The sequence below is a fragment of the Cricetulus griseus genome (genome assembly GCF_003668045.3).
Source record: "Cricetulus griseus strain 17A/GY chromosome 1 unlocalized genomic scaffold, alternate assembly CriGri-PICRH-1.0 chr1_1, whole genome shotgun sequence".
Taxonomy (NCBI): domain Eukaryota; kingdom Metazoa; phylum Chordata; class Mammalia; order Rodentia; family Cricetidae; genus Cricetulus; species Cricetulus griseus.
Genome location: NW_023276807.1, coordinates 200,529,291 through 200,550,787, shown reverse-complemented (window position 1 = coordinate 200,550,787; position 21,497 = coordinate 200,529,291). Strand labels below are relative to the sequence as shown.

General features: G+C 42.3%; 1 protein-coding gene across 3 annotated transcripts in view; it reads right to left on the bottom strand.

The window, feature by feature from the left end:
* The window catches only part of Cfap70 (cilia and flagella associated protein 70), a 53,671-nt gene extending 34,117 nt beyond the window's left edge, over nucleotides 1-19,554 (bottom strand). For all 3 annotated transcript variants that reach the window (XM_027387578.2, XM_027387580.2, XM_027387581.2), the window contains exons 1-9: nucleotides 19,075-19,554; nucleotides 16,974-17,076; nucleotides 15,334-15,520; nucleotides 12,731-12,829; nucleotides 12,443-12,522; nucleotides 10,698-10,877; nucleotides 9,476-9,658; nucleotides 5,900-5,994; nucleotides 1,981-2,080 (exon numbers count right to left, since the gene is read on the bottom strand). In XM_027387578.2, the coding sequence (XP_027243379.1) occupies nucleotides 1,981-2,080; nucleotides 5,900-5,994; nucleotides 9,476-9,658; nucleotides 10,698-10,877; nucleotides 12,443-12,522; nucleotides 12,731-12,829; nucleotides 15,334-15,520; nucleotides 16,974-17,036 (987 nt within the window). In that variant the 5' untranslated portion in view covers nucleotides 17,037-17,076; nucleotides 19,075-19,554. The remainder of the gene's footprint in view (nucleotides 1-1,980; nucleotides 2,081-5,899; nucleotides 5,995-9,475; nucleotides 9,659-10,697; nucleotides 10,878-12,442; nucleotides 12,523-12,730; nucleotides 12,830-15,333; nucleotides 15,521-16,973; nucleotides 17,077-19,074) is intronic.
* Nucleotides 19,555-21,497: the final 1,943 nt, after the last annotated feature.

Genomic DNA, 21,497 nt, shown 5'->3' with positions numbered 1-21,497 from the left:
TAGCTAAACTAGCCCAAGTAGGGAGCTCCAGGTTCAAGGTGAGAGACTTGGTTGCAGCATATAAGGTAGAACTCGATCAAGGAAAACACCAGTGTCAACTTCTGGCCTCCACACACCAGTGCACACATGCATACATGTACTCATATTTACATGTGTACCCGCACTCATACAAACACTCATATATGCATGCATATCACACACATAATCAGCATTTTAAATGATTCTCAAAGTTGGGCATGGTGACACACACCTTTAATCCAAGCACTCAGGAGGCAGAGAAATCTGATCTCTGTGAGTTCAAAGCCAGCCTGGTCCACAGAGTGAGTTCCAGAACAGGCAGGGTTATATAGAGAGACCCTGTTTCAAAGCAAAATATTTTTCATTATACACATTCATTGTACATGGCACTGTGTTACATAAGGACAAGTTTAGTCAGGTATGGATAAGCACTGTCCACACACCCCTCCACTTCTTTCCCTTAGTTCCTTTTGTTCCCTTTTCACGTCATATGTACAGATGTAATTGAATGTATCTGTACTAAATTCAGGAACTCTAAATGAGAGGAAATATGTATTTGCCTTTCTGAGACAGACTTAATTGCTATAATATGATTGCATCTATGTTCCTGCAAATGCTATTACTTTATCCCTTTTTTGTTTGTTTGTTTGTTTTGAGACAGGGTTTCTCTGTGTAACAGCCCTGGTTGTCCTGGAACCCACTCTGTAGACCAGGTTGGCCTTGAACTCACAGAGATCCTTTTGTCTCTGTGTCCTGAGTGCTGGGATTAAAGGCATGCACCACCACTGCCCAGCTGACATTACAACTTTATGCCTGAAAAAATTCCGTTATGTACTTAAACACATTTTTTGTTGCTGTTGTTTTTTTCAGACAGGGTTTCTCTGTGTAGCTTTGGAGCCTATCCTGGCACTCGCTCTGGAGACCAGGCTGGCCTCGAACTCACAGAGATCCGCCTGCCTCTGCCTCCCAAGTGCTGGGATTAAAGGCGTGCGCCACCAACGTCCGGCTTAAAGACATTTTAAAGCCATTCCTCTGTGGTTGAGTGCTTGGGTTGGTTTCCTAACTGCTATTGTGAACAGTGAGACAATAAACACTGATGTGTCAGTATCTCTGTGATGTGCAAATACTCAGAAGTGGAACAGCTGTGATAGATATTAGATCTAGTTTTAGTTTCCGAGGAGCATCCACACTGATTTCCGTTCCCCACCAGTTCACTGAGGTGGTAACATACTTACACAAAACCAAATCAAGTAACTTAGATGTTTGTTAGGTACCTGCTGTGAACTGTGTACCAGGCTAAGTTCAGTGCAGGCTATAATGCAGTATGACCCCTATCCTCACTCCTTATGTATACTCCTTATACATAAGGAGTAAAGATGAGACATACACAGGAAAAATGGTAGAGGACATGCTCACAAAACTATGTCTTTCCAGAATCATGATTTATCCATGAATCCTATCACACTAACAAGCAGTCTAAAGCATTTTGTAGGTAAGTCTAAATGTACTAGATTGAATTGTATTACTCATTTTGACTTAGGTAAAATGACGATTTCTTATGGCAAACATGGTAAGAATATAACAAAGGGTCAAGGGGAAATAAATATCTGAAAATAAGGCTTGAACAAGTATTTGTGTGCAACAGGGAACATAGGTGGCCAATCCAGGTTTTCCTGGGACATGAGGCTTTCAATACATACACCAAGAAAGGCCAAGGCAAAGAACCACAATTTGGTTGCATTAGGGAAAACAGCCACATAAAATCAGATAGACAAAGGATAACAGATTTCATTTGATTGATCACTTCTAACTTTAAAACCTCGAGATGGAGGCTCTCTGTTGCCAAGGCTGCTTTCCATCGCTGGGGTGCAAATGATCCTTGTCTCAGTTTCTCAGCTGCTGGGAGCCATGGGCAGAAGTCTCCGCACTAGTTTTATTTTGGGGATACACATGTTTGTTTACCTTCTCAAGTTTGCCTGCTTTCCCTTTTGGTACAGCGACCAAAGGCACTCTTGTGATCTCCACAGGCCAGAGCCTGCAATCAGCAACTCGCTTCTGGAAACTGTAAATTAAAAACCAGCTCATCAGCACCACACTGCAAACATGGACCAACCATTATAGCAGGAAATATTCCTCTATTTTAGAAAGTAATGAGTAAAATGAGCTGGGAATAAGGCTCAGTGGTAGAGCAAGCCCTTGCCTAGTCCTGGATTCAGTTCAAAGTTCTAAAAATAAAATCTATCATCTAGAAAGTAATGGAATACATGTGGTGTGTGTGTGTGTGTGTGTGTGTGTGTGTGTGTGAGAGAGAGAGAGAGAGAGAGAGAGAGAGAGAGAGAGAGAGATCTGTCTTATAAGGCAGGTGATTTTCTGTGTGTTTTGGGACAGAGTCTCACTACTAGAGCCCAGTGTTGTCAAACTCAGAACCCTTTTGTTTGAAGCTCCTGAGCACTAAGATAACAGATGTGCAACACCATGCCGGACTAGTTTGCTGCTTTAAACAAATATTTATTTTTATTATTTTTAATTATGTGTATGTGTGTCTCTGTGGGTTATATGCATGTCAGTGCAGTGCCTGCTGATGGCACTGTATCCTCTGGAGCTGGAGTTCCTGGCAGTTGTGAGCTGCCTGATGAGTATGCTGGGAACTGAACCAGTGTCCCCTGGAAGCGCAGCCAGTACTCATAATAGGAGAGCCTTCTCTCCAGCCTGAGTGGTTGATATTTTAAAACCTTCATATGTTTATAGATTTTTTAAAAAGATTTATGATGTGTACAGTGTTCTGCCTGCAGGCCAGCGGCACCAGATCTCATTACAGATGACTGAGCCACCATGTGGTTGCTGGGAATTGAACTCAGGTCCTCTAGAAGAGCAGCCAGTGCTCTTAACCTCTGAGCCATCTCTCCAGCCCCCCTATGTTTATAGATTTATAAAAATAATTTTACTTAAGTACTAACAATGTCAAATCATACATCTTTTAGTGGCATATAGCAATATAAGCTTGACAGGAGGCTAAGATAGGAGGATCACAAATCTGAGGACTGCACAGTGAGTTCCAGGCCCTTTAATCTTAGCACTGGGAGGCAGAAACCAAAGGATGATAAATTTAGGCCAGCCTAACCGAGTCTACATAGGGAGACCCTGTCTAAACAAATAAAAACACTGAAAATTGTAATGATTAATCTTGGAAAGTTGGCAGGACTTAGATTTACCACAGAGAAACACATTCCTGGGTACATTCTGAGGAAGGCCCACAAGCAAACTGAATGTGGGTGATGGCATCTGGCAAGCTGGAGGCTTTAACTGAATAAAGAGGGAGAGGTGAGCAACCACGTTCACTTGTCTCTGCTTCCTAATTGCAGACATGTGTGACCAGCTTAGTGTTTCAGGCTGTGGGAAGCAAATGTTTTGAAATATCCTTAAGTGTTCTTTTTTATTTGTATTTATTAGGGGGTGTTTTATTTTTGAGAAAGGTCCCACTATGTAGCCCTGGTTGGCCTGGAACTTGCTATGTAGACCAGGCTGGTCTCAAACTCACAGGGTGGGTTTACCTCTGTCTCCACAGTGCTGGGATTAAAGGCACACTTAAAGTGTCTTTGTAAGAAAGACTCAATCTTAAAGGAAACTATCAGAGCTTATTGTGTTCTGAGTAGACAGTTGGCTAGCAGCTCCACAACACCCAGATTCCCTGTCTCACAAACAAATGTGAGGGAGGAAACCTTCCTAAGAACAGCATGAACCTACTAAAACACAAGAGAACTGATTCCTACCCCTAAATCTGCTGCCACAGCAACAGGGCAGCAGACAGGGCTCAGGCACAAGCACAGATTTTATCGGAGAAAGCAGAAGAACAGAGTCCCGTCTTAGGGGCTCTTGAGTCAGCCCGAAAAAGACAAGCAAGAGGAATGAACCGGAGGCCTGTGGCACAGCTACAAGTATCCACCATAGCCAGCTCCTAAACAGATAGCGACGAAACTTCACACTAAACCCCCAGTCCTTGAGTTCCTCTTTCCCTAAGCATAATGCCCAGATACCAATACAAAATTAAAAGAGGGCCAGAGGCTCAGTGGGATGCTCACAGTGAAAGAAAATAGACCCCAAAACTTCTCCTCTGGCCCCACACATGTGTGATTTAAGTAGGACTTCACAAAATTTGATACAGATGAATTGGAAGACATGGTTGCTGAGAAGTGACTCACCCAATGATGTCTGTGGGGTCAAATTATCCCCAATCGTGGACCACTGGACAAGTGGCAGTCCCTGCATGCCTGTGTGTTACACCCCACCTAACATGTTCATTAATGGATCTCATGTCCAACCAAAGGTCATGATGTACTCACTACAACTATCCAGCAAAAGGAGAAATAGAGGTTTTCTCCGACAAGAACCTGCCAGCAGCCCTGCCTGGTGAAGAAAGACTACACCTGTGTATTTTAAAAAAAAAAGTACTAAAGGTCACAGAGAAACAAAATATGCTGGGTCACAGATTCAAATCCATGGAACATGAGGGAAAACACCCAACATTTCATCAATTAAAGTAAAGCAATTAAAAAGCCTGTGCTAAGCCTGTCTTATTCTTTATTGATCTAACAGACAACTATGTGATCAAAATAATATGAGCAACAGTTTATCCTCAGTAAAACATTAGCCAATTAAATCCACCAACGTATAAAGAGTTGAACACTATCAGGTAGGGACCAGAAGTACACCTTTAAAATACCCAATGCCCAATGTTTCTATAAATGGAAAACTATTCTGAAAAAAAAAAAACTTTTGTTTTTAAAAGCCAGAGCTGAGGACTGGGATTGCAGACACACTGTGTTTGTCATCTGTAACCAGCTCTCTATGGCAAAAACAGTTATCTACACAGTGCTAAGCCTGTCTTTCCAGAATGAGACCCTGATTCAGGCTGGGTGACAATGTGTTCAACTAAAACAATGTATTTTCTAGCATCAATTTCATTTAGAGATGACCCATGAGACATAAATAGGTTATTAGATTCCTGGGTGGCTCTGAGGGGTAAAACCCCTAAGAACACCTACCACCACCAGCATGTACCCTTCTAAATCTACACACACTCCCTTCTCCCACTTCCTGACATCAATGGAAAGGGCAAGCTAGGGCTCCAGCAATCTTTTTTTTTTTTTAAAGATTTATGTGCACTACATGCATCCCTGCTGCCAGGAAATGGCATTGGATTCCCTGGGACTGGAATTACAGATGGCTATGAGCTGCCATGTGAATGTTAGGAGTCAAACCCAGGTCCTCTGCAAGAACAGCAAATGCTCTTATCTACTGAGCTAGCTCTCTTGTAGGGAGCACAGAGGTCTCTGTGTTCACAGACATGCCCTAGGGGAATCTGGAATATCAAGCACACACAGTTGTTCACAGCCAAGGAATGTGAAACCTCCAGAAGGCTGGAGTGACATTTTTATAGCCAGCTCTGAGTCCTCCTCCAGACCCTTCTCATAAACTTGATTTTCTCTGTCCATCTACAGAACCAATCCTTATGGAAGGTGTCACGTGTACTTTACAGAGTTTCGATGTAGTCACGTGTGATCTATATTCAGCCTACTTTGTTCCTCAAGGAGATTTAGACAGGCTTTGTTGTATACATGGGATTGAGTTCATTATCACAAGAATAGTTTTTACCAGATCGTGCTGTATTTAAATAAACCACGAATAGCCTGCCAATGATGGCACTGGGGAGGCAGAGGCAGGTGGATCTCTGTGAGTTCAAGGCCAGCCTGGTCTACAGAGTGAGTTCAGGATAGCCAGGGATATACAGGGAAACCCTGTCTGGGGATGGGGGGAGTGGAATGACAACTCCCTTCCTCCCCCGTAGACCTGGCTGGTTAGGCACATGCCTTTCTGTTCCCACCTTGCAACTGCAGAAGGATCAAGGTAGCAGCGGCTCTCCAAATCCCAGACGATCCTTTTTTTGATGCTCTCTGCTTGGTTCCTAAAGTCCCTGTCCTGTGAAATAATCAGAGGAGTTTTCTGTTTATTCCTGTGGGTGTTCTTGAAGACACCTACTTTAACTGTTTGGAGTATAAGATAATCTACTGAGATAATGATATGCTTACATCAACCCATTACTATGTTTATGTACATAACCTCAGTCAGTGATTCTCAATTCAGGATATACATTAAATCATGGAGGAGAGAGTGGCATCTTTACTAGAGTCCTGAAAGGAGCTGGGCATAGGGCTGTGTGCACGAATCCATTGCTCTCTGCTCTTGACTATGGCTGCTGTGGCCTGATCAGTTCTTTCCTGAAATGACAGACTGTAACCTGCTTCTGTTAGCTGAACACTCCCTTCTTCTCCTGAGTTGCTTACCTCAGAATATTTTCCTACAGCACCAGGAAACAAAACTAACATACCATGGTCATCATTTTAAAAAAGATTTCCAGGGGCCATATGTAGTTGCAAATATCTGTGTAATCCAAGTTCTGAGGAGCGTGAGATGGGAAGATAGTTCAAGGCCAACCTAGGCAAATGTTGAGACTCAGGCTCAAAAAATGCTTTACAGATTTTAGTTTGGTTTGGTTTTTGAGGTAGGGTCTTACTAATGTAGACAAGGCTGACCTCCTGACTGGCCTGGAACTAGCTATGTAGTCTGGGCTAGCCTTGAAGACCTTCTGCAAGCATCAAAGGTACACAGCACCACACAATGCTCCTTCACAGGTAATTTTAAAGTGTGGCCAAGGCTGAGAAACTAAACTAAAATATAACTTAAGGTCTAAATACATAAAATAAAATATAAATCTAAGGGAAGTATGAATATTCACTAAACAAAAGATGAGAAAAGACATTCCAGCAGTTTTTTAAATGTTGCCAGCCTTATTACTAGCTTAGATATTTAGCCAATGAAAAGAATTCAACATCCTCATTTCACTAGTTTTCTGAATGTTTTTATTGATGTTTGTCGACTAGTACAGGAAACATTTGAAATCACTTTCTTATAATTATCTATGCCCTTGATAAGTATATGTTGAAATAAAAAGAAAAAAAAATTAAACTAAAAAATCTTGATTACCGCTAGAAAGGGAGTAAGTAGATATGTCCACCCAATGTCCTATCATATAGCAACCACACAAAAGGAAAACGAGGGGCTGGAGAGATGGCTCAGTGGTTAAGAGCACTGACTGCTCTTCCAGAGGTCCTGAGTTCAATTCCCAGCAACCATATGGTGGCTCACAACCATCCGTTATGAGATCTGGTGCCCTCTTCTGGTGTGCAGATGTACATGGAAGCAGAATGTTGTATACATAATAAATAAATAAAATCTTAAAAAAAAAAAAAAAAAAGGAAAACGAGTGAACATTTTTTAATGTAGCGATGTGAAAAACAATCTGATACACTCTGAAGTGAAACAAAGCAAATTGTATAACAGCCTGTAAAAATGATGGGGACATTATCAACATGTGTGCACTAATGTCTATAGATAGGAGGCAAAACTGACATGTGTCCCTGCGGCTGGAGTAAGCACAATCTACAGCCAGTCCTGCAGCAAAAACAATGCCAGCGAATAAACAGAAAATAGGAGTGGCCTTTTTTTGTTTGCTTGTTGATTTGTTTTTTGAGACAGGTGTCTCAGTGTGTAGTCTTTGCTTGTCCAGGAACTCCATCTGTAGACAATGCTGCCTCAAACTCAGAGATCCATCTGCCTTGCCTCCTGAGTGTTGGATTAAAGGTGACTGCCAGGAAAGACTTCTTGATATGTTCTGGTTCTGAAAATAATACAATTGAATACTTCTTCAAAGCCTAGATTCCCTAAAGAAAGACATTTTTTTTTTTAAATGTGTTTGGATGTTTTGCCTACAGGTAAGGCTGTGCATTATGTGTGTGCCTGATGGCCAGGGAAACCAGAATAGGGTATCAGATCTGCTGGCACTGGAGTTGCAGATAGTTAAGATCCTCCATGTGGGTACTAGGAATTGAATCAGGGTCCTCTGGTTTAGTGAATATTTATAATTCCCTTATATTTATATTTTATTTTATATATTCATATCTTATGTTATATATCTTAACAACTGGGTCACCTCTTCAGCTTTTTTAGTTTTTCAAGACAGGGTTTCTCTGTGTAGCACTGGCTGTCCTAGAACTCACTTGTAGAAAAAGTTGGGCTCAAACTCACAGAGATCCGCCTGCCTCTGCCTCCCAAGTGCTGGGATTAAAGGTGTGGGCCACCACCTCTTGGCTAAAGAGAAACCCTGTCTTGACAAAAAAAAAAAAAAAAAAAGAAAGAAAAACAATTTTATCTGTAATTTTGCTATAATGTCTGAATATTATTTCACCACCTTTGGAATCATCATCAAATGGAAAGGCATTTTTCCATCACACGGTGACTGATAGAAATGTAGCACCCTAGGAAATTTTTGTTTGTTTGTTTGATTTTAGTTTTTTTGAGACAGGGTTTCTTTTTTTGTTTTTTTGTTTGTTTGTTTATTCTTTTTTAATTTGAATTAGAAACAAGATTGTTTTACATGTCAATCCCAGTTCCCACTCCCTCCTCTCCTACCCTACCCTACCCCCACCCCCAACTAAAACCCTACCTATCACAAATGAGACAGGGTTTCTCTGTATAGCTTTGGAGACTGTCCTGGCACTCGCTCTGTAGACCAGGCTGGCCTCGAACTCACAGAGATTCGCCTGCCTCTGCCTCCTGAGTGCTGGGATTAAAAGCGTGCGCCACCACTGCCCAGTGTTTTTATTGTTTTTTTTATTTTTTTTTTTTAAGTTTTTGTTTGGTAAGCCTGTCCTTCAGAAATCTGATTCCCTTTCTGTCTAGCAGGTCCTGTCCTGTAGTCTCCCTTCACTGTACTTATTTTCTTTTGTACAGAAGGCATCTGGAAGAAACTGACAAAGTAACTATTAAGGAAACAGGATGGAAAAGAATTAGCAAGGAGACACAAACATGGGAGAAAGACTTTTACTTTCCACTTTTTAATTTTAAATTTTGAATTGCATTACTATTGCTATAGTTTGGAAGCTGAATCTCTCCCAAAGACCTCTGTGTTAAAGGCCCCAAGAGTGGTACTACTGGTAGGTTTGGAGCCTTTAGGAAATGAAGCCTAGTGGGGGCTACTTAGGCATAGAACAGAGGGCCCAACCCATCACAGAGCCGACCTTCCAAATATGAACCAGAACAGACCTTTGCTCCTTGTAAGTTGATTATCTTGGGGATTTCATTATAGTAACAACTAGATAACATACTTACCTTCTCAAAAAGTAATAAAAAAAGAAAGAGCAAATTGGATGTAAATTATTCTGTTTGCAGAATTAGATGATATTGATTTTCACATGCAACCAGTTTTGACAAATGCTAGGGGTGTGTGTGTGTGTGTGTGTGTGTGTGTGTGTGTGTGTGTGTATGTATAAATTTCAGATTAACAAAAAGTATATAATCTGTTAGTGAACAGTGTTTATCATAGACACCTGTTCTCTCTCACCTCTGGGTGGTTGAGTTCTCCTTCTTCTTCCTCATAGGGACCACCCACAATGAATGCATCAGGAATGTTATTAGCTCCTGGAGCAAGAATGTTAGGAATAGGCCATTTTTTAGGCCGGGGAACAGGTTCTTTTTCACCTCCAAGCTTCAGATTTCCATTCTTGAATACCATGGGGTAGTCTTTCTAAAACAGTAAATGCTAGATGTGAGGACACTTGCAAAGGTCTCTGGAATATATAAAAAGTCTGCTTACTACTTTTTCCAGTAGAATTCTGGGTATTATTCCAGTGATTACATAGGAGGGGCCTGTGCCTTTTGTTCTATTTGTGCTAGTGTATAACTCTATGGATTACAGAAAACATGATAAAACATAAATTACTCCTTTTAAAAAGTGTTTTATTTATTAACCCACATATGTGTGCATTCATGTGCACAAATGTGGGAGCTGGTGTTCTCTTTCCCAGTGTAGGTTCATGGGATCAAACTCAAGTCACTGGGCTCAGCAATAAACCTTTACTCTTCAAGTCATCTCACCAGCCCAAAGGGGAAAAAAGTAGAAACCTGAAGTTGGAGCTGAGCAATTTGCACAGATGTTCCACACGAGTCATGGGGTTGTCCCTCATGGGGTTGTCCCTAGGCAGGAAAGCAACTATCCAGACTCACCTTGAATTACTCCAGTTTTAGAAATGGAAGTCAAGTGTCTCTGGGACCCACCCAAATCCCCAGTGTATGAGCGTTATGAAAATTTACATGCACAGCTGCTTCTCTGTCATGGGTGGGGTCATTAACTTATTGCATCTTGGGACTCTCCTTTGGGAACCTCATGTGTTCCTATAGTATCTGGAGATCTGATCTAAACAATACCTGGAATTAAGAGGGAGCACTTCATAATGAGATACTTACACAAAGCCCATAAAACAACCCATGTATAAGCATACCAAGACCTGGCAACTTTTAAATGTTGCACATATTTTGAACCATAACTATATAGTGATTAATATAAATTACATGCAATGTATTAGATTGTGTAACTGTATATGGCTATGAAAATATACATGTAAAACAAAAGATATGCATATATACAGGTAAAAACAAAAATCAATGTTAGTTTTTAAGCCTAAAATAAATCTTAGCCATTGGTAGAGTGAGTTTGAATGCAGTATTGGCAGGGAGTGTAGGCTTTCTTGAGCCCACCATGAAGTATCTGGAAGTAGGGCTTTTACCTCTCCCACTGATGGAACTTGCAGACCAACCATGTAGTTCTGCTGAGGCCCTACTGGCATGAATGACTCAGGCACAGAATAGGCAGCCTCCAGGGTGACCTTCAGCAGATTGCTCGCTGAGACCTGGGCTGGGGTCAGTAAGGGCTCTGCCACAAACACCTTCACATCAAGACTGCATTGCTATAAAATAAAATTACACAGCACTTATGAAAATTGCCATAGCTCCTCATGGTCTTCATTGACATTATTTGCTACCACTCTTCAAGAAGAGATTAAACTCAATTATTTCCAGAGGACTTAAAATTTATCTTTCCCCAGGAGTCAAAGAAAGAGTCAGGAGAAGAACTGGAGTCTTATGCTGAACTAGATTCCTTTTCATTCTATGAGAGGGAGGTAAAATACAAACACATACACACATGAGAGAGGACCTGGATGATTCCATACTGAACATCATAGCTAGTTCGCACTCATGAAATGGGATTGAGTGCTTTTATTTTGCTAGGTTGTATTTTATGATTATGTGGGGTGTGTGCATGTATGACATGTGTGTATGTGTTTGGGCACACATGTGCCATTGTGAGCATGTGGAGGCTGAAGGACAACCTTGGATATTGGTCATCACTTTCCACTGGGATTACAGGCCCACGTTTGGCTTTTAGATTCTGGAAATTCCAACCTAGGTACTCACACTTGTATGGCAAGTGCTTTATACCTAAGCCATCTCCATCTCCATCATCATCATCATCATCATTGCTATTATTACATAGGGTCTCACTATGTATCCCTGCCTGGCCTGGAACTTGCTCCCTAGACCAGCCAGGCCTTAAACTCATAGAGATCCACCTTGCTTCTGCCTCCCAGGTGTTAAGACTGAAGATGTTTTCCCCATACCCACTCCCTTATGATTATTTTATTAATTTAAACATAGTGATTTATTGTAAGATATTTTCAGCTGTGTGGTGGTGGTGCACACCTTTATTTCCAGCACTTGGGAGGCAGAGGCAGGTAGACCTCTGTGAGCTCGAGGCCAGCCTCATCTACAAAGCTACACAGTGAACACTGTCTCAAAAAAAGAAAGAAAGAAAGACAGAAAGCAAGGAAGAAAAAATGAAAGAGTCTAAAGACTTAGGAGGGAGCATAGGTTGGATTTGGAGATTGGCTGTAGTGAGGATCCAAGGGTGTAACTTAGGTCCTATATGTCATGTAATTTCAAGGATAGGTACTATCATTGGCCCAAGACACTAATATTAAGAAAATAGCATAAGTTAAGGGGAAGATGCTGAGTTCAATTGTAGAATGGTATGTCTAGATGTTTATAGGGTGGCATTGAAGAGAATTCCAGTATGTTGCAAAGTCTCACATTTTGGAATTCAGGATAAGGTATTGGCTGGTACTGTTGAATTAGAAGTCTTCAACCACAGACAGACTGCCATGCCTAAGTATATACTATCATATACAATTTAACCCTCTGGCACACAGCTCAAGAAGCATCCATAGTTAAGCCTTCCCCAAGTTACTTGCCTTTCTGGGCAAAGTAACTAATACCTGTTCTCTACCACACTGATTCATCACACTGGGGGTACAATCCACAAGGTGGGACTTAGCATTATTCATGCCTGTTTACCAGTAATTAGCCCTACAGGTATTGTGAAAGGAAGTGCCCAATGCATTGTACTCACCTGAACTCCACCTTAATAACTGGATTATGAGGCAGCTGAAAATGCTAAAACTTAAAATCAGATTACCTTAGAGACTGGTGAAGGAGTTTCTAAGGGTGACCCCTGCACAGGGTGTAATGGGACCACTGTTTCAAATGATTCCTCTCCTGTAAGGTCAAATGAGTCAAAGAAGAGTCAAGTCAGAGTTACTATAGACACAGACATGCAACCTCATTTCCCACTAAAACCTTTCAAAGCCATGGAGGCTGAGTTTTATACATTGCTGGGGATAGGTTTTGTGTGTTTTTGTGTGTTTTGTTTTTGTTTTGTTTTGTTTTGTTTTGTTTTTGCTTTTGGATAGATTATATATCTGACCTTCTAGTAAAGGAAGAAGGTCCACCACAGCTTGGCCCAGAGTTAAGGTCTTCTCTTCCTTCTGTTTCTTTTCCTTTGGTAAGACCTCCGTCACAGTTACTAGAAGAGTCAAAGAAAATGAGAATACTTCTAACAACTCCATCAGATGGCAAAGCAAAGGCAAGCAAAGTCCAGGTTAAAGAAAATGAGTTCTGGATCCCTTTCCGCCGACTGACCCGAGAACGAGAGCCCTCATTCAGTGGCTGATGGAAGCAGAGACAGACATCCACAGATATACACTGAGCTAAAATCAGGAATTTAGTTGAAGAGAGGGAGGAATGAAGAGTGAAGGGGTCTGTACTAGGTTGGAGAAACCCACAGGAACAGGTGGCCTGAACAAGGGAGAGCACATCGACCCCAGATGCTGTCGGGGAGGCCAGTACAAGACTGATCCAGACCCCTGAACATGGATGTCAATAAGGAGGCCTCTGCACTCCAGGGAGCCTCTGGTGGTGGATTAGTATTTTTCCCTGGTGCAAGAAGGGACTTTGAGAGCCCATCCCACTTGAAGGGTTACACTCTGGCCCTGGACACATGGGGAAGGGCCCAGGACCAGCACAGGAAGATTTGGTGGACTTTGCAGAGCCCCCATTGAGGGCCCTACCCTGCCTGGGGAGTGGTGGGTGGATGGGGTGGGGGTAGGTTGGGGGTGGGGGAGGAGGGATGGGGGTGAGGGGAGGGAGAAGGGACTTACATGTGAAACAAGCTTGTTCCCTAACTAGAACTAATAAATAAATAAATAAATAAATAAATAAAATATATCCAAAAAAAAAAAAAGAAAGAAAGAAAATGAGTTCTGACATGGGGTGACCCCCAACCATAAAATTATTTTGTTACTACTTCATATCTGTAATTTTGCTACTGTTATGAATCATAATGTAAATATTTGATATGCAACCCCTTTGTCACGACTCACGAGTTGAAAACCTCTGCTCTAGAGACTTCTGATTAATATAAAGACAACAGACTAAAACACATGTCAATGAGAACCTGGCTTTAAAGCCCCATACAAAATTTGGGAGCCTATGGCAAGTATATGTAACCCTAGGTGTTGTGGGTTGAATAGGAATAGCCCCCATAGGCTCTTACATTTCAATGTTTAAGGTGGCACTAGGAGGTGTGCCCTTGTTGGAGTGGCTGTGGCCTTGTTGGAAGAAGTGTATCACTAGAGGTGGGTTTTGGGGGTTTCAAATGCTCAGGTCCAGTGTCTCACTTCATGCTGCCTGTTGATCTGAATGTAAAACTCTCAGCTACCTCTCCAGTACCATCTCTGCCTGCAGGTGGCCATATTTCCCATCATGAGATAATGGACTAAACTCTGAATGCAAGCAAGCTCTAGTTAAATACTTTCTTTTATGAGTTGCCATGGCCATAGTGTCTCTTCACAGCAATAGAACACTGACTAAGACACTGGGTTACAGTAATGGTGGGGTGGGGAATCTTGAGGTAGGTAGATTCCTGGAGCTAATAGGCTAGCCAGGGAGAGATCCTACCTCAAAAATCAAGGCAAACAGTAATAGAGGAAGATGCCTGATATTGATCTCTGGCCTCTGCACATATCAACATGTACAGGCATGCACACCAAAATACATGAACACACAACTCACTTGAACACACATCACACACACAGAGAGGGGGGGGAGAAAGAAAGAATACAGAATAAAACAAAACAAAGTAAAAGAGTTAGCACACAAATGTAACAAGTTACATCAGAGATAAAGTAATACAGAATGTGTACATGGAAACCATAAAGACAGAGATACAGAAACCATCCACCTTCCATCTAATTCACTCCACAAAGATTCTTTGAGCATCTATTATACTACAGATACTTCTAGGAATCAGAAATTCTGAAATAAACCAAATCCAGCCCTGATTTTAAGAAGAGCATCCTTTAGCACAAGAAACAAATGAAAAATGGCCACTCATAGGGGCTGGAGAGATGGCTCAGTGGTTAAGAGCACTGGCTGCTCTTTCTAGTTTCCAGCACCCACACAGCAGCTCACAAATGTCTGTAACTCCAGTTTCAGGGGATCTGAAAAATGGCCACTCAGGATGGTGCAGCTACAAAAGCACAGGTAGCACAGGATACCCAGTTAGGCTTAAATCCCAAATAAACAATGAGCAGTTTTAAAGTATGTAACAAGTTCTGTGGGGTTTTTAAAAATCATTTTCCCCTAAAACCTAGCAACCATAAATATTGGAAAAGAAAGGAAACTTCTAGAAGACAAAGTATGAAAAAACTGACAAGGGCTGGAGAGATGGCTCAGAGGTTAAGAGCACTGGCTGCTCCTCCAGGGGTCCTGAGTTCAATTCCCAGCAACCACATGGTGGCTTGCAACCAAACACTATGAGATCTGGTGCCCTCTTCTGCATGCAGGCCGAACACTATATACATAATAAATAAAGCTTTAAAAAGAAAAAAGAAAAAAGAAAGAAAAAATGACAAAATTAGCATGTCATGGTTTGGGATTTGGGGAAGCAGCGGGTCATCCTATATGCAGTGTAAGGAGCAGCCGAGTACTTAGAATCTCCTCACGATGCCCTTGAACCATGAGACTTACAGAATAACGGTTTGTGGGCGAGGTCATCCAATGTAATCCCTCCATCCGGATTGAGCTCAAAGCTGCTAGTAAAGTTGTACTTTGCAGTTCCTTCTGGAGAGACAGTGATTTTTGGAGAGTCTCCGAGAACTGTCTGATTGAATTCTGCACGAACAAAAGTAACTGGGGTGTCTCCTTTAAAGCCTTTCTGTGGGCAGAAACATCATGTCACAGTTTCAAAGACATGGTTTTCCTACATATCTAGCAACCTATCTTGACCTGAACTAAACGTCATTTTGTTTTTTTCTCTAACAAGCTACACCACAAATACAAATGGGACAAGTAGAAAATCATTAAACAAATGTAGTTCTAGGTAAATGCAACATTCTACTTGTCATTTATGTTAAAGTTTAAAAAGATAACACTTCTTGTATTATCTGATTATAAAACTATACTACCAGACAACTTTAAAAAGTGAGAAAAATTACACAGGGAAATAAATTTCCTGTGGCTTTATTCTAATGTGCAGGCATTATTAACATTTCAGAATGCATTTTCATGTTTCAATAAGAATATGTGTGCATGTGTACATTTTAACATACACGTTATTAAACAGAGCTCATTAACTATGCCCTTTTGCTGTTGTTTGTTTTTTGAGACAGGGTCTCTCTGTGTAGCCCTGGCTGTCCTGGAACTCACACTGTAGACCAGGCTGGCCTCGAACTCACAGAGATCCTCCTGTCTCTGCCTCCTGAGTGCTGGGATAAAAGGTGTGTGCCACCACCCCCTGGCTTGCTATGCCCTTTTAAAGAATAGCTCTGTAAACTTCAGGGCAGTGAATATTTTCCCATTTCATTATTAACCTAATTTTTAGTAGTTATTGCAGGTCTATTATTTGAAATCCTAAAATGAAATTAATCATTGAGAGAATTCAGGAAGTTTTGAACCTTCTCAGGAGAAAAGGAAAAAAAGAAATTATAAGCCAGATGTGGCAGTTCGTGCTGTAATTTCAGCATCTAGGAGGTTGAGACTGGAGGATTGCTGTGAATTTGAGGCCAGACTAACATAGGGAAATTGTCTCAGAAGAAAGGGAGTAGGGGAAGGAAATTACTTAGCATAACAGAAATGACTTTGTGATGGTTTTAATGAAAATGGCCACCATAAATTCATAGGGAGTGTCACTATTAGGAGGTGTGGCCTTGTTGGAGGAAATGTGTCCCTGGGGGCAGGCTTTGTGGTTTCAGAAGCTCAAGCCAGGCCCAGTATCTTTCTCTTCCTGTTGCCTTAGGAACTGGATTTAGAACTCTCAGCTCCTTCTCCAGCACCCTGTCTGCCTGCATGCCATCATACTTCTCACCGTGATGACAATGGACTAAATCTCTGAACTGTAAGCCAGCCCCAATGAAATGTTTTCCTTTATAGTCATAGGGTCTCTTCAGAGCAATAGAAACCCTAACTAAGACAGATTTGTTCAACCCTGTTAAATTTAGCATTCAAAAGGCTAGGTAGTTTAGGGATGCAACATTATGACTTGCTGAGTATAAAGGAACAATGGGGTGAAGATCACTATGCTTAGATGGAGAAAAATGATGCAAAATGTCAATCTTCCCCCCCACATACTCCTATATAGAGACTCTGTGGGTTTCCAAGAATCAATTTACCAAATCATATCCGTTTGTCACACTAATGTGCACCGTTTTGCTTGTTGATGACACCTGCTCCATGTCAGCACTTGGTCAAAGTCTGTCTGGTCTTCTTTGGCCTCTGTAAAGGGAACAAGTAAGTCTGTTTCCATGTGTACCACATAATAACCAGGACCACCGGAGCTGCAGCCATATTATAGGCCAGCTTTGTTCATTCCTGATTCGCAACCTTTGCTGTGGGAGAGGAAAGGTTTTCAGGAGTTGTCACAAGCATGGCTCCACTGACTGATGCTCAAGGTCCCTAAACCCATGACTGACTCAGGGTGGCGGCTCTCAGTGTTCCACCCAAAGTCCATTTCCTCTAGTCTGAGGAGTTTGTTTTACAAACAACAAAGGCATATGCCTCTATTTTAAAATAATTTTAGAAGCAACAAAGGCACAAAGGTATTTTCAAATGATTTTACAAACAATTTCAAAAGTAAATTGTCTGGGGCTGGACAGATGGCTCAGTGGTAAAGAGCACTGACTGCTCTTCCAGAGGTCCTGAATTCAATTCCCAGCAACCACGTGGTGGCTCACAATCATCTAAATGGAATCTGATGCCCTCTTCTGGAGTGTGGGTGTACATGCAGATAGGGCACCTTATACATAAAACAGATAAATCCTCTCTATCTATCTATCTATCTATCTATCTATCTATCTATCTATCTATCATTCAAATGGTTGTCTTTTTTTAGGACTTTATTTATTTATTATGTATACAACATTCTGCTTCCATGTATATCTGCACACCAGAAGAGGGCACCAGATCTCATTACGGATGGCTGTGAGCCACCATGTGGTTACTGGTAATTGAACTCAGGACCTCTGGAAGAGCAGTCAGTGCTCTTAACCACTGAGCCATCTCTCCAGCCCGCCCCCCTAAAAATATTTTTTTAAAAAGTAAATTGTTCGGGTGTGATGGCACACACTTATGTAACCCCAACACTTAGGAAGCTGAGGCTGGAGGATTGTGAATTCTAGTCCATGTAGTGAATTTAAAGCCCGATAACCAGGGCCACACAAGGATAATTCGAGAAAGACAAACATCACATGTTCCCTCTCATGTGTAGAACCTAGCAGACATAGAACTATTTCAGGGGAAGGGTGGGAAGGAATGAGTCAGAGGCAAAAAAACGGACAGTGGGGAGTATCTAAACTAAGCACAATGACAGAATGGGTCTGTCATAAAGAAATCCATTGTTTTATGTGTTTACTGAAAATAAATTTAAAACCCAAAGTGGAACTTAGCTGTGAGGACGTACTGCGCTAAGTCTATGTGGGACAGGTGATGTAAAAGATAGGACAGCTGCCTGCAGACTTCAGACTTCATATTACTCTGCCTTTTCCCAGCGACTCCTTCTATCTTGCAGTTGCCTAAAAGCCAAATGCTTCCAGGCTTTCTCAGGGCCTCAGTGGCACTAGTGATTTCCTTATCAAATGTGTATTTGGAATGCCTTTTTATGCCATCCCCTTTCTCTCTGGTCAATCAGTACCATTCGAATTAGTTTGTGTTCCTGTGCTAGACAAACATGTCTTTGAGTCTCTCTGACTCCTTTTTATTCTAATCCATTCCATTTCCATCAAAATCATTAATCAAGCAACCTTTATCAAGTTAGGAAGAGGGGTAAATGCTGAGGAATTTAAAGTTTAGTGAGGAAGAGACATATGTAAATAGACAAAGAGGTACAAGTTTTGTGACAGGTCCCTTGACAGAGGGTTGGGGAATGGCGAGGAAACTAACTTTCGATTATGACTCGGTACATACTGAAGCCTTTATGTATGTCATACAGGAAAAAGGAGGCCGTTTCAGACAAGTTATCCTTCCAGGCCGTCATTGAGCAGGAGTGTGTGAAGCTGGGATCTAATTGAATCTGAGGCTGCACCGGTACATGTGCATACCAGAAAAACCTCCTCATGAGAGGCGACCCAGAGCTAAAAGAATAGCTGTTCCAGGCAAATGGCTCAAAAGACCAGAAAGCAAATCAAACACTCAGTATGTTTGGATCGGGATGTGAGGGATAAATCTGTACATCAATGCTGAGAGGTACAGGTAAATTCTGTTCAGCAGTAGTACTACCTCCAATGCGCCAGCCTCGGCAGTGCGGTCAGCTTCTCCCCTCATCTAGTCTCTCCCTCTCGGGAGCCTTCGCTGTGGCTGTGAATTCAGCCCCTTCTCCTTCGGAGACATCTGCTTTGTTTGTGAGGGCGGGGTTTTGTTGTTTTCCTCTGGGTGCTAGCTAGGCACAACAGAGGCTCACCCACGCTGTGCAAGCACTTCGCTCAATTAGGTCCGCGGTCCGAGAGTGGAGATTTAACACGTTTGCTACTGATTAACTGTGACCTTGGACAAATGCCCAACCCTAGCTCTTGCACTCAGCAAGCGCGGGTTTCACGTCACGCGCACAGAAGCAGCGGCACCGCGAGCTGTGACTGGGCTCCGGGTGAGGCGGGAACGCGGGCCCAGCAGGGCTGGGCGGGGAAGCTGGGGAAAGGGAAGAGTGGGGAAGCCTGGAAGAGATCTGGGGTGTGCAGTAACAGCTTTACCTATGGCCTCTGAAAGGGAGTAAACTATCTTACCTGAGACAGAAACAGGTTATGTTTTCAGTAACTATAGCAACCGGCTACCTCTCGCGAGAACTTGTTTTTCCAGTCTCGTGGATGCCGAGGCCATGCTTGTGTTCTGGAAACCACGCCCCTTGGATGCGGTTTCTCTTTTCAAGTTTGGGTAAAAGTGTAGTTTTCCGCTTAATTTTGTTTTCTCGACTCTTGATTTCAACACACACACACACACACACACACACACACACACACACACACACACACACACACACACACACACACACACACACACACACACACACACACACACACACTTCCGCACGACACACACACACACACACACACACACACACACACACACACACACACACACACACACACACACACACACACACACACACACACACACACACACACACACACACACACACACACACACACACACACACACACACACACACACACACACACACACACACACACACACACACACGTAGCTTTCCGCTTTGTTTTCTCGACTCTTGATTTTAAAACACACACACACCCGATAAAACTAAAAAAGCTTGGTGAGACTAGGTAAAAAACCAAACAAGAACCAGTAAGAAAAGAAAAAAGCCTTTACTAAACAAATGCTGAACACATGTCTTTTTAGCAGAATGCCCTGGCTCTTACCATAGGAGCGCCTAACTGGGAGGCTGAGGCAGGATTGCTTGAGTTGGAGGCTAGCCTGGACAATATAAAAGTCGTCTTCCCTTCAAAAGTAAACTAATAATTTAGGTCTTTTCTGAAAGTATCTGTATCCTAAATGCTGACTCACGGATCTAGGGAGATGATTCAGCAGTTAAGAGCGCTGGCAGTGGTAGTGCACACACCTTTAATCTCAGCACTCGGGAGGTAGAGGCAGGCAGATGTACAGAGTGAGTCCCAGGACAGCCAGAGCTACATAGAGAAACCCTGTCTCAAAACAAAAACAGTAACAGATAGTACAAGGCAAAGAATTGAGAAATATGGACTTAACAGTTATGATCAACAGATTTTGAACAAGAGTGCCAAGAAAATCCATAGAGGAAAAGAACGCTCAAGTCTACTGTGTCTAGCTTGGTGAAGCAATTTGTTTATTAAGACTTACTTGCAGGACAATAATGACTCAAGTGCTTGCTATACAACTGTGAGGATCTATGTTCCAGTTAGAGTTCAGATAAAAATGGGCCTATAAGCATTGTGGCAGGTGGGATGGGATGGGGATTCTGTCACTCGGGAGCCAAAGACTACCACGGGTCACAGTAAGCGAAGCTGCCCTGCACTATGCTGCCCTGCCCTCCTGTCCCTTTCTTTCCCCATGTCCATAATCCAGTGCTACTATGGCCAGATGGGAAGTGGAGATGAAGACTCTCTCGTGATCAAATCAAACAGGAAGCACACAGCAGTTAATAAAAGGGACTGTCTTAAAATAAGGTTGTCCCCTGACTTCTACATGTCGTGGTATACACAACATTCACATGAATGTATACGTACACACACACACACACACACACACACACACACACACACACACACACGAAATTGTGATATGTAAACACACGATGAACTATTCAGCTTTAAAAGAGAGGAAATCCTACCTACCATTTACAACAATGTAGATGAGCAGGTTGTGGTGATGCACACCTTCAAACCCAACAAGAGGGAGGCAGACATGACCAGAGCTATGAGTTTTGAGGCCAGCCTACTCTCTACAGCAAGTTCCAGGCCAGCCCAGGCTCCAATAATAATACCGTCTCAAAACAGACAAATGTGAGTGGGCTGTGGAGGGGGAGACAACTTTCCTGTGCTTCAGTTAAGCTTCTGTTAGCCTCGGGAGCATCCTGGCTACCAAAATATTGTAACATCTGGGGTCTCAGAAGCTTCGAAGCCAGTCTTTGAAGGGCACCCCTGTCAGCTCGG